The sequence below is a fragment of the Salmo salar genome, chromosome 11 (genome assembly GCF_965601325.2).
Source record: "Salmo salar chromosome 11, fSalSal1, whole genome shotgun sequence".
NCBI classification, from domain to species: Eukaryota; Metazoa; Chordata; class Actinopteri; order Salmoniformes; family Salmonidae; genus Salmo; species Salmo salar.
In genome coordinates, this window is record NC_138301.1 from 43700022 (window position 1) to 43719218 (window position 19197).

At 42.9% G+C, this 19197-nt stretch overlaps 1 protein-coding gene across 2 annotated transcripts; it reads right to left on the reverse strand.

Annotated features, from left to right (window-relative positions):
* Positions 1 to 227: 227 nt before the first annotated feature.
* LOC106593337 (carbohydrate sulfotransferase 1) lies at positions 228 to 4486 on the reverse strand. Of its 2 annotated transcripts, none has more exons than XM_045689587.2 (2): positions 4143 to 4486; positions 228 to 2027 (listed from the first exon to the last, which is right to left on the reverse strand). In XM_045689587.2, exon 2 carries the CDS (start codon positions 1976 to 1978, stop codon positions 701 to 703), a length of 1278 nt encoding a protein of 425 aa, XP_045545543.1. In that variant the 5' UTR covers positions 1979 to 2027; positions 4143 to 4486; the 3' UTR covers positions 228 to 700. The 2 variants fall into 2 exon arrangements, with proteins under 2 accessions (XP_045545543.1, XP_045545544.1); XM_045689588.2 differs by having other exon boundaries at positions 4071 to 4486.
* Positions 4487 to 19197: the final 14711 nt, after the last annotated feature.

Sequence of the window (19197 nt, forward strand, 5' to 3'; positions counted from 1 at the left end):
TTGTTCCTGCTATGGATGCTGGGTTAGTATTCATGACTTTGTTAGGAACAGATGGTTAGAGATCCTGAACGCCTGATGCTGTGATGAAACATTCATACCACTTCCTGTGGGATTTAAGCCCTTTACTCAGGGGGGTGTAGGTATCGTGGGCTATTACTCTGCGTTGTGTGACACCCTGTCACCAGTATTCCCCGTTCCCCTTGACAGAAAGACGATCCTGGTAAAGGTTGAGTGCAACATTCACTATTTATTGCACAGTTGGTCTTGTCCAGTCCAATGTTGTCCAGTCCTATAAAAGTCTGTTGTCCTCCTGCTATGCCGACTCAGTCACCCCTTAGACGGAATGGCAACATTCACTGTGTGTTGATGCAACAGCTGGCATACAGGAAATCTATGAGGACGGCGCATTGCATTTAGTTTAGACGGCTGAAAGTAAAAGTCAATGGTCTTCATTATGAAACCCTTGGGAGTTGAATTTACATTTGTAAACTGGTGTTTTACTCTAGCTTTGTTCTTTAAATCAAACATTTTGTGCTGTTCCTAAATCGACACATGAACTCCCACCCTCAGATGACTTTAAGAATTCTTAAGTTGTAGTGCAAATTTGAAATCAAAGACAAAAACACAAACTTAACCCATGAAAATTATAAGGCAACATTTATAAATATATCAAAAAATAGTCATCCAGGAACTATCTTCGTTACGAAAAAGGTACAAAAGTTTTGTCCTGCACGAGTGAGAGTGACATGTTTTTCAGTTCCTCCGCTGACTTTACTGCCTTATAGCCCAGCTGATGTAGAACCTTCTGACACGTGGCCTGCGTGTACTCCACCATGTCATAGGACAGTTTCAAGCGCCAGCTCTCGGCGTTGGCTGCTGAGTCTCTCACCGTACCGTACTTGTGTTTAGCCGACAGCTCGGTGCTGCCCCTAGTGTTGGTCTGTATCCACTCCTCCACGCTCTTGTCCATCGACAGACCCAGGAAGTCATATATCTCCATGGTCTTCAGCAGAGGGTTCCTGGACAGATCCTCGTAACGCACCAGCATATACTTCCCTTTGAGCCAGTGGGGGTGGCTGAGCCCTGTGGACACGGAGCCGAGGAAGTCCTCACAAACCACCGTCAGCTGGCTGAGGTCCAGGTTGTAGGGCCTCCGCCCTGTGGCCCTCCAGATCCTCCACAGACGGTAGGTGTCCCGGAAAGTCTCGATCCGTGATGACAGGATCCCGCGAGGGTCGCGCACCAACTGGATAACCTTGATGTTCAGCCGTGGATCCTCCACCAGCGCCCGCAGGTCCCCGATCTCCGGCACACGCACAACCTTGATCGCCACATGCCGCTTCTCGCGGCAGGCATCGGCCGCCAGGGTCATGTTGAGGGCGGCGCACTTCTTGACGCAGTCACCCTCCTCTACATTGGCGTCGGTGGGTCCAAAGGCGTCACACACGGGCTGCGAGCATAGCGCCCGGCTGGCCCCTCTGCGGAACAGCTTGTCCGTGGTGTGGTTGGCTGGCGCCGGCTTAATGTAGCTCTCTAGGAAATAGAGATCGCAGCCGTAGAGGCTCCGCAGGAGATCGCGACTGGCACCCAGCATCACCCTGCGGTCGGCTGCGTTGCGGCTGTGAGATAGCCGAGGGATCAGCGTGGTCTGGACATGGTAGAGGGGCTCAAATAGGTAGAAGATGTCAGCATGCTGGTTGAGCAGCTGGCCCACGAAGGAGGAGCCGCTGCGCGTTGTAGCCAGCACCATGATGTGGGTCTTACGGGAGGTGTTGAAGCTGAAGTAGGGGTAGTCGTCGCAGCCGGCCCGCCCCTCCATGGGGGACTCTGTCTCGGGGCCTCCCAGGAGGCCACAGTTCTGGGGGCTTGGCACGGGGCAGAGCTGGAAGGGCTTGGAGGTGAGAGTCCGGATGGCGGTGTACTGGATGGCAATGGAGGCCAAGGCCAGCAGGATCACTGCCTTCCAGGAACATTGCATGGCTGGGCCACTTCATTTAGACGCCGCGAGTCAGAGCCAAGTCATATACCTGAGGTGGAAGGAAATAATGGTTACACTAGAGAACAATGGACTAACCCTGCTATTGATGCATATCATTGTACTATAGCCTCTAATAAAGAACTGAACTTGGAACAGTTGCTGTGAAGTCTATACAAGTTATGTAATGATGCATGTATCAAGCGTGAACTTGAAGACCAGCCTGATTTATTTAGAGCCTCAGTTTGATGTGTCAGTGCAGTGTGTTCTGTATCAGTGCAGTGTATTATGTATCAGTGTAGTGTATTATGTATCAGTGCAGTGTGTTCTGTATCAGTGCAGTGTGTTCTGTGTCAGTGCAGTGTGTTCTGTGTCAGTGCAGTATGTTCTGTGTCAGTGCAGTGTGTTCTGTGTCAGTGCAGTGTGTTCTGTGTCAGTGCAATGTATTATGTATCAGTGCAGTGTGTTCCGTGTCAGTGCAGTGCGTTCCGTGCGTTCCGTGTGTTCCGTGTCAGTGCAGTGTGTTCCGTGTCAGTGCAGTGCGTTCCGTGCGTTCCGTGTGTTCCGTGTCAGTGCAGTGTATTCCGTGTCAGTGCAGTGTGTTCCGTGTCAGTGCAGTGTATTCCGTGTCAGTGCAGTGAATTCCGTGTCAGTGCAGTGTATTATGTGTCAGTGCAGTGTATTATGTGTCAGTGCAGTGTATTCTGTGTCAGTGCAGTGTATTCTGTGTCAGTGCAGTGTATTATGTGTCAGTGCAGTGTATTATGTGTCAGTGCAGTGTATCATGTGTCAGTGCAGTGTATTATGTGGCTCTGCTTTCTATGTGACCTCCAGCGATGCGCCAGATGGCTTTCCCTCTGTTGTGGCTTGTTGCTTCTACTGAATAAGCTGATATCAAAAGTCTCTTATGTCCACTGAATGCTCAATCACTAATGTACCGTTAGTTCACCCTCCACTAATCTCTGCCCTAAAGGCAGGGGTTGAGAGAGAGAGAGAGAGAGAGAGAGAGAGAGAGAGAGAGAGAGAGAGAGAGAGAGAGAGAGAGAGAGAGAGAGAGAGAGAGAATCAAGTAGCCAGAAATATAAATCAAAATGAATTGTTTCTCTGACCAGCTAGCTTTTGTAATTGAAATAATATGTCTGTGTGGAGGTGAGTGCAGAATATCATTCACAAAGATATGTAAACCATCCACAGTTGCACAACGTTTTACGGTTTAAATTAATGTCATATAAAGGGGAATCCATAAAAAAAATGAATTAACATAATTCAAAAGGCTTTGTGTGGCAGTGATACATTATGTAGGATAAATGCCTTTGTATTTCTGTACAGAAATGTGATGCTCTGAACGGTAGTCAGTCACTACAATCAACATTCATCATCATCAGCTCGGCTACTCTTTTTGAGCGCTCAGTTCTGCTCTGATTCCACCTCAACCGAATTCACATTGTTACACTGGGAACTAAAACCCAAACGCTGAAAATATACAGTTTTAAAATCCGACGACTTTATTCCAAACTATAGGCCTAAATTAACTTTTAATACCAAAATATCCCAATGCTCCCTTTATCCCATATCACTACAGAACACAGAGAAATGTAGGACATTAAATGTAAGCTAAATAAGTCGAATGAATGGTAGGCCTAAGCATCTGTTTGTTTATTTATTTATGTATTCTGTAGATAGTGATACCTATGGCCCAGGTTATTCCTCTGACAGACTCAAGCGGATTGCTGATTGAGCAGTGGCCCAATCTCATAAGAAATCAGAACACGATAAGAGAGCATAGACTATTATAATTGTAACAACGCATTAAACACCGCTTTGCCACTATGTGGTTAGAATAATTGCGCCACCTGTAGAAAAGCGACGCTTTAAACAGCATGCGACTGGCAAGTAATGTCTACCGACAGAGCTAACGGTGTGTGTCCGTTTGTGCGCGCGGGGACGCAGGGTAAGCTTCTCTTATGCATATACACTAAATATAAACATGTCATGCACCACAACCAACCAACCAAACATAATGGAAGGCATGGATTGAAGATTTGTAAAACAATAACTTTATCCACATATTGGTACATGTTTTAAATGAACCTACCCTGATGCAATTAGATCGCATAATATAATGGAAACATCGAACACGTCTGTTTCCACAGGATAGCCTAGTTACCTTATTGACGGCTGTGTTTAAGGACTGCCGTCAATCGCAAAGAAAAGTAGCAGCCGTGCGATTTTTCCAATCACAGACAACCGGTCTGGTTTCTACTAAAGCAGTATCCACGGTACGCTCGTCGGCTTTGTCCCCGCTTCTGCCATCGGGATAGCGGAGAAATAAGTGGATTATCCGTGCGTAATAGATCCATGAGTATTCACACTTAGGAAACCATTTACAAAACCGACGGAAAAAATAACTGATTGAAATGAAAGATGTGGAACACCAGGAGCTTCGTGCGCTGCATCCGTCGCGCAGTCAGGTTTCTTTCAACTGATGCGTGGAGGCTGTGTGCGTGTGAGGTAGGCTACACATGGACTGAACGTCTGGACCACCCCCAAACGCCCCTCTCGCTCTGTCTCTCTCTCGCTCTCGCCTCCTCACTCACTCAAATTCAAACGCAGACATAGGTTTTTAACCCATCTAGAACACTTGTCAGAATGTACGCAATGGCCACAATTACCCTGTTATTGGCCCCCACTGGGCCTGTTGTTTTTTGGATTAGGGTACGAGATAATTTCAGAAACTAGAGGAGATATTTGCTTTTCAAATAAGATATTAAGATGTTAAGTATATAGTATGTATAAGCTGGAAGTAGAGGACTAAGCGTTGTTGTTTACTCAATTAGGGAAGGGGTGATAGGGTTAGAAAGTAATATAAAGGAAAATATATTTAAAACAAATATGTGAATATATGTATTTATATGTGTGTGTGTTTATTATATATATATATATATATATATATATATATATATACAGTAGAGGTCAAAAGTCTGGACACACTTATTAATTCCAGGGTTTTTCTTTATTTGGACTATTTTCTACATTGTAGAATAATAGTGAAGACATTCAAACTATGAAATAACATGTATGGAATCATGTAGTCACCAAAAAAGTGTTAAACAAATCAAAATACATTTTATATTTGAGATTCTTCAAATAGCCAACCTTTGCCTTGATGACAGCTTTGCACACTCTTGGCTTTCTCTCAACCAGCTTCATGAGGAATTCAACTGGAATGCATTTCAATAACAGATGTCTTTCTTTTTTTCTCTCGGAGGACCTGAGCCCTAGGACCATGCCTCAGGACTACCTGGCATGATGACTCCTTGCTGTCCCCAGTCCACCTGGCCGTGCTGCTGCTCCAGTTTCAACTGTTCTGCCTGTTCTGTTTCCAGTTACAATAGTAATTTAGAACATTAACAATGTCTACACTGTATTTCTGATCATTTTGATGTTATTTTAATGGACCAAAAAAATAAGTGCTTTTCTTTCAAAAACAAGGACATTTCTAAGTGACCCCAAACTTTTCAACGGTAATATATATATATATATATATATATATATATATATACGTATTTGCAAAAAAATATTTGGGGGATTGGAAGTGATGCAGACAATTGCATTGATGGAAGCTACAATCTGCATTTTTAAAGTTGATTTACCCCTACATTTAAAAAAAATAATAGATATTAAGATGTTAACATCATATTTTAATATTGTGTATATGGTACTTCTGATGCATGTATTCCCACAGTGACTTCCCATATTAGCATTTTGTTTAGGATGCCATCTTATTTATGCAATCCAAAAACATGTTTGACTGTTTCTGTTTGTGACTGGCACTCAATTAACATGCAATTGCTTCCTAAATATGGAGGCAAATGGTTTAGTAGAATCGTTTACTTACACCCACAATGTCCCCTGCAACTCTCACACATTACAGAGGGATAAAATGCATCTGATAGGTTACATCTGCCCCAATAGCCTGGGTGTCAGTCTGTTTCTGCTCTCTTGCCAACTCTGCTCTCTCTCTCTTGCCTGTCACACCAAACAGGCAAAAGCACAAACACATCTGTTTCCAGGCTACTGCCTCAAAGCCAGATGGTAGCAGGTCATTTCAGGTCACCAGGAATCTGACCTTTGAGATGTACTTTAAATTCAAGTCACTGAAAAATAGGTAGTCCTAAAGCTTTTCATATTGGGGGATGTGGGTTTGGATTTCGAGCTGTATCAGGAATGTTAAAGTTTCTCCTCAAACCAGCACTATACTGCCTAGAGCACTGCATCTCCGAGAGGGAGACTCTCTAGGGGATTAACAACCCAGATATTGATAGGAGAGTGGGTGGGCTCATATTAAACATGAAACGAGCCAGTGTTACCTCTGAGATCAGTTCAGGATACACAACACGGGGATGTTAAATATAAAATAACCCAAATTATTTTCCACTCTGCAATATCATATGGCTAACAGTTACACCCACCCACACTGCATATAAACCACACACACACACACACACACACACACACACACACACACACACACACACACACACACACACACACACACACACACACACACACACACACACACACACACACACACACACACAGTCAACTTACCTGGTAAAATAAGGGTTCATTAATTAAATCAAAGAGATGTATCAGGAATCAAGGTAAGACCCAAGTGTAGACTGTGTGAAGTAACAAAGTTTATTGTAACAGGGGCAGGCAAACGACAGGTCAAGGCTGGCAGGGGTTGATAATCCAGAGCAGAGGCCAAGGTACAGGACGGCAGGCAGGGTCAGGTCAGGCAGAGGTCGATAATCCAGAAGTTGAGCAAAGGTACAGGATGGCAGGCGGGTACAGGGTCAGCACAGGCAAAGTTCAAGAGAAAGCGAAAAAGAGAGACTGGGTAAACCCAGGAGCTGAGACAAACCACTGGTAGGCTTGAACTGGCAACAGACAAACAGACAACACAGGTATAAATACACAGGGGATAATGGGGAAAATGCGCGACACCTGGAGGGAGGTGGAGACAAGCACAAGGACAGGTGAAACAGATCAGGTCGTGACAAGATGGGATCATTCAAAAATCATGTTAACCGCTATTGTTGAACACAGAGTGAGTCCATGCCACTTATTATGTGATTTGACAAGCACGTTTTTACTCCTGGATTTATTTATGCTTTATGCCATAACAAAGGACTTGAATACTGAATGGCTGAAGACATTTCAGCTTAGAATTTTTTTATTAATTCTGACAACTTTCAACAAACAAAATTCCACTTTGACATTATGGGGTATTGTGTGTATATCAGTGACTCAAAAGCCACCATTTTAAATTCAACATTAATGTTGAAAAAGAAGGAGTGTATATACTTTCTGAAGGCACTGTATGTTTTGTAATATTTGTGGCGGTTAAGCGCGGAGGGTCAGTATCCCAGGCGGTGTGGATAGCCTATGTCTAGTGGCCACATTGACAATTATTATAAATCTTGTAAGCAGTGTTATGCCAAGGTGGCAAATGGTTATTTATGCAGGTTTTTCTGCCTATTATCTTGAGTTGAGATTCCAACTTGTCTCATGTTGGGTTTTGGTCAGTGTTGTGTAGCCTTTCTGATGTTTTATGGAAGACTACCCAGTGAAAAGGAACAACCACACTCTTGTCAAACATTGGATTCTTCAACTCTGCCCTCATGGTGACATTCCTGACAGTCTATTCAAAATTGTTTGTCAAGGCCGTCGCTGTCCTCCATATATCACTGTCTGTCTGTCTGTCCGTCCATCTAGCTGTTTTTTGACTGGGCAAGCCATACTCATACCAAAACAAATCTTTATTGTCCTCATATGAGGCCGTCACCTCTTAAATATTCTCACAAAAACGATTATCCAAATAAAACCATTTGTCATTGAAGGAAAAATTGATTTTCTGAACCAAAGAAACCCTGTAAGTGTTGGCTGAACAAATCTGATACTTCACATGCCAGAATGGGCAGATGGATTGCGAGATAAAGAGAGAGAATGGCAGCTAAAAAAATCTGATAACGACTGAAAATGTTTTTGAGAGGCATCCTGTCAGCTGTATTTATTTCTAGCGATGAACACATCAAAGGCTGGAGAGTTTTACAACGAAATGAAACTCACAATGTGAAAAGCATTGGGGAGTATACACAGATTATATCCTCCTTTATGAAACAGAGAAAGTGAAAAACATGGGGGAATATTCTGAGAATATATCTTGCTTTTTATTGAATTTGGGGTATTATTAGTCAATTACTGTTTGGAATGCATTTGTTGAAAATTCAATAAACAGAGATTTGAAAAGAAGAGGTACTAATCATTATACTATCATTAGCGATATTGTCACGTCCTGACCTTAGAGAGCTCGTATTTTTCTATGGTAGAGTAGGTCAGTGTGTGACTGGGGGGTTTTGTCTAGTTTATTTATTTCTATGTTGTGTTCTAGCTTCTTTTTTCTATGTTGGGGTTTTTGTCTAGTTTACATTTTCAATGTTGTGTTCTAGGTTATTTTTTCTAGGTTGGGGTTTTCGTATGATTCCCAATTAGAGACAGCTGGTCATCTTTGTCTCTAATTGGGGATCATATTTAAGTTGTTGTTTTTCCCACTAGTGTTTGTGGGAGATTATTTTGAGTTTATGCATGTTGCACCTCTTCGTCGTTGTTTTTGTTTATAGTTTATTGTCTGTCTTGCATAGTTTCACATAGAAATAAAGATGTGGAACGATACGCACGCTGCGCATTGGTCTCTTTCATACGACATCCGTGACAGATATCTGTATGAAACTTGATTTTCTTCTCAATACTGAATACCACTTTCAATGTTTTTAAATCACATGTACTAGTCCACTCTTTAAATTTGAGCTTTATTCACAACAAAACTTTCACAAATGGCAATCAACTGCACACTAACCCATTGGGTTAGATGTATCACTGTGGCTTCAACTCCTCAACATTACCAGACAAGGTTACATATCGCTATGTTCACTGTTGTAGTAATGACCTTTGCATAAACTGTACAACCTGCTGGCCATGATACCCGCCTGGGCTATCAACAAATCAATCCCCCCATTAAACCCTATAGGTTTCAAGGCATTTCTTTCCACGTCTATGTTCACAATGTTGTGTGGATGTACTTTGGTTGATGCTTCCTGTGGTAGATGTGCTATTGTTGTAACCTTGGAGATGAAAGGCTCTTGGATGTGTTTACTGTGGGGCTTTTGGGAGGCCATTGTTGTTGTGGACAGCCAGTCCTGATTCTCTAGCCCGTCTCCAGAGCCCCATGTCAATAAGCCCAGCTTGTGAAGCCATGTCAGGGGAGACATCCCGTTATTGGCAGGCTAGCATCTGCTGCAGCGCGATAGCCTCGTTATCGGCGAACGTTATTCTGCTTGAACATGTTTTAAAAGGATGGGGCGCCAACAGGATGAAACGACACGCTAACTGATTGTTGTTTTCTTCCTTCTTCTCCTCTTTCCCCCATGCTGTTATAAGCACTTGGCGACAGTTTAGTGAGTCGTTTTACGTCTGGGAGTTTCATTCAAAGCTTGAACAAGGCACACAAGGATTTGGAGGTATTTTCTTTAGTCTTGTTTGTGAAAGGAAGGCGAAAACAGAGAGTGAGGGAAGGATCACCTGAAAACCTGAGTGAGGGGAAAACAGAACGAGGGAGAGAAGGATTACCTGAAACCTGTGTGATGAAATACAGATGAAATACAGTATTTAATAACTTTTTACCCCAGCACAGGGGAAGACTAATGGGTAAAGGTAAACAAACTGCAGATGTTTCACACTTACAGACATTAAGTCATCCTGTTTACGTCCTTAATTCAGGAAAGTATCATAAGAAATATCTGTTACAATTTAAAAACCTCTTAAATGTAACTACATGTAGTGTAATCTATGTAATCCCTGAAGTAATTATTTATCATGAGAGGGCCATAAACAATAACTAGTAATGCTGCATACTCAAAGGTTAAAATCTCACTTTTTTTTGTATACATTGCTGAGGTGTAGTCACTTCTGAGGACACAAGCTCAAGTACACAGTACAAATATGATACAAATATGAAATATTTTATATGACGTATTTCCTATTCAACAAAATGAATAAGGCTTGAAATAACTAATTGTGTATACAACAAATCTACGGTGTCCACAGATGGATTTATAAGTCAAAATGTCTGTTGGAACCAGTACCAGACCCACACAGGTCCCTAAACAGGGGACTTTACATCTAAGAGGTAAATGAAGTATACATCACCCTTAAACAAATCACAATTTATTTGTCACATGCTTCGTAAACATCAGGTGTAGACTAACAGTGAAATGCTTACTTACGGGCCTTTCCCAACAATGCAGAGAAAAATATAAAAATGTATAAATATAAATCCACAATGAGGAACAATAACGTGGCTGTACACACGCGGTACCAGTACTGAGTTGGTGCGCAGGGGTACGAGGTCATTGAGGTAGATGCAGTACCAGTCAAAAGTTTGGACACACCTACTCATTCAAGGATTTTTCTTAATTTTCACTATTTTCTACATTGTAGAATAATAGTGAAGACATCAAACCTATGAAATAACACGCATGGAATCATGTAGTAAGCAAAAAAAAGTGTTAAACAAATCAAAATATATGCTTCACAGAGTTCAAGTAACAGACACATCTCAACATCAACTGTTCAGAGGAGACTGCATGAATCAGGCCTTCATGGTCGTATTGCTGCAAAGAAACCACTACTAAAAGATACCAATTAGAAGAGACTTGTTTGGTCCAAGAAACACAAGCAATGGACATTAGACCAGTGGAAATCAGATTGATAAAACAGTAGCATCAGCGTATTGTGGTGGTTCATTTCTGTATTAGCAAATGAGGAGAGAGACAAACTTCACACACCAGTCAGAGTTATACTTAAACTACATCTTTAATAATAAGAGCTTTGCAATAGCACTGACTTTCAACGATGCACCATTTCTAATGAACCGTTGAGAGTGTCAACACAATGGCTACTGAAATATTTTATAGCAAAGATCCACCCCCCTAGTTGACATGACAAACCACATATATTTAGGAACAGTTCACAAAGGAAGACTTTATAATGAGAAAGGAGTATGTCATAGCCAGATAGCATTCACTATAAATGATTGTTCAGTTTGGTCCCTAAAACGAGGTTCTAATCCCGTTCCTGGTACTTCATAGCACGAAAACACCAACTCATCCAATGGCATATATCAATTGTCAACTCTAGATACTCCCATCTCAAGTAAACACCTCTTGACCCCACTCCTGGACATACAATGGTTCCAGACACTGCCATACACCTCCCCCAATAGAAAAGGAGGGAGTGACTTGCACACAGACATTGTGGAGACAAGTAATTGGTTCCCCATTAATCATGCCATCCCTTCACATGGTTTAGGAATAGGTAGACACATTCACATATGAAAACAATGTTCCATCCTGTCCTCTTCCCTTTCTGATATTCTGCATAGCACCAAGGACATGTGAAAGACAAGTCTGACCTCTCCCCTCTCTGGGCCCCAAGTGACTGTGCCCCAGCTGAGGGAAGAAGTGCAACTGCCAACACCAGAATCCAAAGGGATACTTTCTAATAACAAGTATATCACATAAGCATATTATGCAGATAAGACATCTTAATTATCTATGTTACCCAACTAATTCTGATTCATCCACCACCGTATGTGATGAGTCTAAAGAGTTAGTGCAAAAAGGGTCAATGCAGATAGTTAATTAGACTAACTAACTATTTAGCAGTCTTATGGCTTGGGGGTAGAAGCTGTTTAGCATCCTGTTGGTTCTAGACTTGGCGCTTTGGTGCCGCTTGCCGTGCGGTAGCAGAGAGAACAGTCTATGATTTGGGTGGCTGGAGTCTGACTATTTTTATGGCTTTCCCTTATATAGTATGACATTTACTTATACATAGTTTGTGAAGCATCTATGTATGCCTTATCATTGGTTAATAAGGGCTTATAAGATGTACTTTGAATAATTAACAAAATATCATATACTGAACAGTGATTGGCTCATGTCTGTAAACAACAATGTTTGGTTTGCACCATGGGCATCTGCAGTTCCTTCAGTCTCTGTTTCCTCTATGCTGAATATGTACTTGACCTGGAACATCTCTCATATCCACACACTGACAGGCTTCCACCGGTAATACTGTAAGCCCCTTAGACTGCTTGAAATTCCAACTAGGCCTTTGCCCTTGGGATCTTCTTTGTACACTAAACCCACAGAGCTTTGCATCTCACCCTGCTGCACAGTCGTCACTGTCAAAGGTCTCTCAAATCAACTACACCGCATATCCTCCTCTACACATACATATGACTGGGTTGGATTCTGTGTCTTGATGAACGACTTTGTCATCTTTACAAAAAAGAACAATATGGGACTCTACTCCCATCTGTGAAAATATTTCAAATTGTGTGTGTGTGTGTGTGAATGAGTGAGCACGTTTCAGCTGAACCACTACAAATGCTATTGATGAATGCGATCGCTGATAGGAACATGTCTTGGCCACCTTAAGAGATTTATTGGATTCCTGTTTTTGTTGTCCTGCACAACTGTAATTTCCACTCAAGTATAGGTGAGCACCATTGTGAGGCAGAAGGCAATGACAAGATGAAACTATCTAGGTCGATAGAGGAAGAGGAGGGAGGCTCTTGTCAGGTGACAGAGGGATATTGGTTGGGGGTTGAAACCTTTTTGTTCAATGGAGCCAGACCATGGTGAATAGACAACTTAGATACCACTGGACTGAATCATAAATAAGGACTCTAACTGCTTTCAAAGTGTTAAGGTTAAGGCAAGGTCAAGTTAAAACAAGATATGTAGAGTACATTTGAACGAATATGCCGTTTGGTTTCTTTTCATTTAACTATGTAAATATTGTTTGATTGAATCCATGATTGCCTACCTACTTGCGGAGAAAGATGAATGTTCAACCTGAACCTGGTCTCCATTAAGTATGGCCTTTTGCTCTGTATCATGACCACTGGTGATTTTAGCATGTACATCTTGGTGGGGGAAAAAACTAAACAATGTAGGTTGCATGCCAGCAAAGCCACTACACAACACTAAACAACACATTAATTAAACTATAACCATGACAAACAGTGCCCACAAACTGTTAGGGCCTATATAAAGCAGCAAGAGTCCCAACAGCAGTCCCAACACCTTACCACTGCTACACCTGGCTATCAGCGGAGCCTTGTCTGGCAGGGAACAGTTAATTCAGCCTCATTTACTGCCTTTAAAAAAACATAGCTGATATGGCTGAATTGCTTAAACAAATGTGGTTACTACTGACAATTAAGATATACAAACTATGGCATAAGGGGACGACAAGCGGATAAGAGGCAATCCGTAATTTCTATTAAGACATTAATGAGCGAGCTAGGATGGTTGTAGTAAATATAACTCTTTGTTCACTTCTGAAATGTACAGAATCCAGAACATGTGCCACTCTTACAGTGTTCTCCCTGTACACCAAGTCAGAACCGTAGGATAAATAAAAGGGGCACATAAGCAGACAATGAAAGCTCTTACAATATTCTATGATTACATTTCTATAAAAAAGGTTATAGGCTACATGTGCACCACCAAGTCAAAACTGTTGTCACGTCCTGACCAGTAAAGTGGTTATTTGTTATTATAGTTTGGTCAGGACGTGGCAGGGGGAATTGGTTTTAGATGGTTCAGGGTGTGTTAGAGCATGTGTTTTGGTGGGGGGGTGTTTGATTCATTAGTCCGGGGTTTTTTGGTTAAGTTCTATGTTGTATATTTCTATGTCTGTTCTAGGGTGTTTAGATCTATGTTTAGGTAATTGGGATTGGGGCCTTCAATTGGAGGCAGCTGTTTATCGTTGCCTCTGATTGAAGGTCCTATAATTAGGAGTATGTTTGTTATGGGAATTGTGGGATGTTGTTCTTTGCACTGCTGTGTTTAGCATGCAAGACTGTTAGTTAGTTTGTTCATTGTTTTGTTTATTTAAGTGTTCAAAATAAAAGTGAAAATGAGCACTCAACTGCGCCTTGGTCCACTTACCACGACGAACGTGACAACTGTAGGCAAAATTAAGAGGGGTAAATAGACCAAATTATTAGGTGGTGAGGCACATGAGCTGCTAATAGCTTACTACACAACGTACACTTAGTATTACTTTCTTAGTTACAGTATACATATTTCCCTGGCATATTATATCATTATTGCAGCAGCATACAATACACTTACCTTGTAGGAAGGTGGCACAGCGGTCCTTTGTGGGCAAATTTTGTTATCAAACTTTGTCATCAAAGTCTGTCATTCTCTGGATTTAGGGTGCTTTCAAGACAACTGGGATCTCTGAAAAAATGTTGACGTCAATGATCTTTAGGTTGTAGCTAAACAAAGAGGCCCGAGTTCCGGATTTACAATTCCGAGTTGGATGACCGTTGAAAACATATTTTCCCAGTCAGAGCAAATCTTTTCCTGAGTTCCGAGTTGTCTTGAAAGCACCATAAATCCAGAGAATGCCACTGAAGTCAGATTTCACAGTTCCTAGTTAACAGTTGTTTTGAGCGCAACACAAATCATGCTTCATTGACAGCATGGCCAATATTTAATGTTTATAATTCTAAACTTGGAAAAGAGACCCTTAATCCCAGATTTGGGACCACACAGCCACTCTACTGAATAGCAGGCTAGTGATTGCTTTGCAATGAATGCAGTTAGCCACTGATTCCTTCCAAATCACTCATTGTTGAATTTGCGATTTCCAACTTGTCGTGTAATGTTTATGACCAATGGCCAATGAGCACCGATATGTTTTATCTATAATTTCCCTTCATTATTTCTCTTCATGTGACAAGGATTAAAAAGGTTTTGCGAGTAGATTGCCGACTTGATTCATGATGATGACTGCTAGCTAAGATTTTGAAAGTATGATGTTGACATGATCAGTCCAATTAAAGCTACTGTAGATATATAACATGATTTGACATCATTTTATCTGTGGCCAATGACCTTGAGCCTTCTTGGATGGGCACTTCTAATGTAACTCTATGGCAGCACCCAAGGGGCTTGAATTTTCAAGCTCTACCCTAAGACTTGGCGGTGACGTGGTGTCCCCATGAGTGACAGAACACTGAGCCAATCACAGCGCAACTATAGAACATTACCAACACCTACGCTCTGTATTTTCCGCTGGCTGCCCCACTACCACAGAAAGCACTGAGCTAGGCTGAAACACTTGCATTTTGGAGCTGCCTTACTCAAGAAAGTAAAAAAGAGACTGTTTGTATGAGGCTTATTCTTTTTTTTTACATTGTTTGCAAACTGATATGTGACTCGTATTAATGGCAAAATAACATGCAAAACAGACAAGCGCCCCCCCCCCCCCCCAAAAAAAATGTTTTTAATAAAAATGGATGACGGGTCGCCACTGATCATGACTAGCTTATACTAGCTGGTGTATCTTCTGTTTTATCATGCTGCTCACCATGTGCTGGCAAGGAAGCCACCCTGACATAATCTATAGTTACAGAGGTCACTATTGGGTGAAGAACTCCAACGTTTTTCTGTGTTAGTCGCTTTGCAAGATACTAGTCCTCAGTCCTTCTCTGTCTGCTCCAGAGGTGGTCATCTGATAGCCTAGCGGAGGATAGGCTAGCACCAAGCGACAGTCACAGGGCATTAGCCATAGCCGAGAGGAGCCTATCTCTATCCCTTAACTTTAGCCTGATGCTAAGGTGTTGTGACACTGCCACAGCCAACCACTGTGATTCTGGGGCGCCTCTTCTTCTAATTCTTTTGTTTTTGTCATCACATGACATGAAATGGAATTATCAAGGTTCAAGTTTCTCTGTTGCTTGAGGTTTGATACAAATTTGTCGATATTCACTTTCATTCTTACCAAGCGACCTGCAAATCACGGGACCTGCAAATCAAAATGTTATGATTCATTCCCAAAGCTTCCACATGCTCTTACAGTATGCACGTTCAAATGAAGTAATGTGTAAAGTGCGTATGTTATTGTGTGTTTGTATGCATGTGTCTGTGTTTATGTTGCTTCACAGTCCCCGCTGTTTCTTAATTGCATCAGTTACCTGATGTGGAATAGACTTCCATTAGTCATGGCTTTATGTAGTACTGTGCGCCTCCTATAGTCTGTTTAAACCAGTAGAAAGAGGGTGACGCTTACAAAATGTGTGTGACAGACCAGGGTTCAAGCCCAGGCCTCCTGTGCGCCGTAAACCTGTGTTAGCTTGTTGAGCTTAAAACAAGGCATTAGCTAATAAGACTTCTGCCTTATCTGGGATAGATGACATCCCCCCATTCACCAGAGATAGAGGACATCCCCCCCATTCACCACAGAGATAGAGGACATCCCCCATTCACCACAGAGATAGAGGACATTTCCCCATTCACCACAGAGATAAAGGACATTTCCCTCATTTACCAGAAAGACAGAGCACATTTCTCCCTATTACCACAGAGATAGAAGACATCCCCCATTCACCACAAAGATAGAGGACATCCCCCCATTCACCACAGAGAGAGAGGACATCCCCCCATTCACCACAGAGAGCGAGGACATCCCCCATTCACCACAGAGATAGAGGACATCCCCCCCATTCACCACAGAGAGAGAGGACATCCCCCCATTCACCACAGAGATAGAGGACATCCCCCATTCACCACAGAGAGAGAGGACATCCCCCCATTCACCACAGAGATAGAGGACCTTCCCCCATTCACCACAGAGATAGAGGACCTTCCCCCATTCACCACAGAGATAGAGGACCTTCCCCCATTCACCACAGAGATAGAGGACATCTCCCCATTCACCACAGAGAGAGAGGACATCCCCCATTCACCACAGAGAGGACATCCCCCCCATTCACCACAGAGAGGACATCCCCCCCCATTCACCACAGAGATAGTGGACATCCCCCCATTCACCACAGAGATAGTGGACATCCCCCCATTCACCACAGAGATAGAGGACATCCCCCCCATTCACCACAGAGATAGTGGACATCCCCCCATTCACCACAGAGATAGAGGAGATCCCCCATTCACCACAGAGAGAGAGGACATCCCCCCATTCACCACAGAGAGAGAGCATAAGATATAATCATGGATATCATGAAGATGTGCTGGAAACGAGAGGGAACGTTTTCACTGATCTGTGTAATGCAGTGTTAGGAAAACAGGTTTTCACTGATTTGTGTAATGCAGTGTTAGGAGAACAGGTTTTCACTGATCTGTGTAATGCAGTGTTAGGAAAACAGGTTTTCACTGATCTGTGTAATGCAGTGTTAGGAGAACAGGGTTCTTAAAAGCCTGTGCTACCTCATCTGCCTTTTAACCCTAGTTACTTCCAATTAGGAACATTCTGTGTGTGTGTGTGAGTGTGTGTGTGTGTTTACAAGGCTAAGCTTCAGTGAACCATAGACAGATACTGCCAAGCGCCAGGCCAAACTTTACAAACTATTAGCACAATGCAATTATTATCCTACACCCACAATAAACCCAGTGGTAGCTATAGGGGCAACAACAGCTTTCAATGTGTTTCATTTCTCACATGTTGGCTTTAATCCAGCATGTTAGGTTAAACCTCCTGTTTGTTTATGCCGAAGGGCACAGCGCATTTGAATGGAAATGGCCCCATGTCAACCTTCTTTTTAATTGAACCTTTATTTAACTAGGCAAGTCAGTTAAGAACAAATTCTTATTTACAATGATGACCTACCCCGGCCAGATGACACTGGGCCAATTGTGCGCTGCCCTATGGGACTCCCAATCACAGCTGGATGTGATAGAGCCTGGATTCGAACCAGGGACTGAGGTGACACATATTACACTGAGATGCAGTGTCTTGGACCACTGTGCCACTCAGGAGCCCCCTTATGGCAGAGGTCTGCTCTGTCTGAGTAGTCTCTGGGCAGCCCAGTCATTCAAACTTTGATTTGTGTCATATAGAATAAATATCACTGAGTTCAGAAGCAGAGTTACACACACTGCATACACACTACCGATACACACTGATGCTTTTAGCAGAATGTGTGTATATGTGTGTTTGTGTGTGTATATGTTTAGATGTGGGTGGGAACTAGAACCTTTTAGAAACGTTCTAAGCAGCGGTACGTTCGACCAACGTTTATGAAATACTATCCTGTTGTCGTGTGTGATGCCGTGACACATTCTAGCCCTGTCACACACTCTTTCTTGGACACATGGCGCCGGCGAAATCAGGAAGAGTTTAGAGAGTGTTTACTTTCATGAGAATCACAAGTTTGTCGCATTCAGATCCTTACCCTGACGTCCGCTTTTATAACTCTCCTCTGATGCTGAGGAGTCTAAGGACAGCACAATCACACGACGTAAAGGACCATGTGGTCTTTCCACAAACACACAACGTAAAGGACCTTGTGGTCTTTCCACAAACACACGACGTAAAGGACATTTACATTTACATTTAAGTCATTTAGCAGACGCTCTTATCCAGAGCGACTTACAAATTGGTGCATTCACCTTATGATATCCAGTGGAACAACCTCTTTACAATAGTGCATCTAAATCTTTTAAGGGGGGGGGGGGGTTAGAAGGATTACTTTATCCTATCCTAGGTATTCCTTAAAGAGGTGGGGTTTCAGGTGTCTCCGGAAGGTGGTGATTGACTCCGCTGTCCTGGCGTCGTGAGGGAGCTTGTTCCACCATTGGGGTGCCAGAGCAGCGAACAGTTTTAACTGGGCTGAGCGGGAACTGTGCTTCCTCAGAGGTAGGGAGGCGAGCAGGCCAGAGGTGGATGAACGCAGTGCCCTTGTTTGGGTGTAGGGTCTGATCAGAGCCTGAAGGTACGGAGGTGCCGTTCCCCTCACAGCTCCGTAGGCAAGCACCATGGTCTTGTAGCGGATGCGAGCTTCAACTGGAAGAAGTGGAGAGAGCGGAGGAGCGGGGTGACGTGAGAGAACTTGGGAAGGTTGAACACCAGACGGGCTGCGGCGTTCTGAATGAGTTGTAGGGGTTTAATGGCACAGGCAGGGAGCCCAGCCAACAGCGAGTTGCAGTAATCCAGACGGGAGATGACAAGTGCCTGGATTAGGACCTGCGCCGCTTCCTGTGTGAGGCAGGGTCGTACTCTGCGAATGTTGTAGAGCATGAACCTACAGGATCGGGTCACTGCCTTGATGTTAGTGGAGA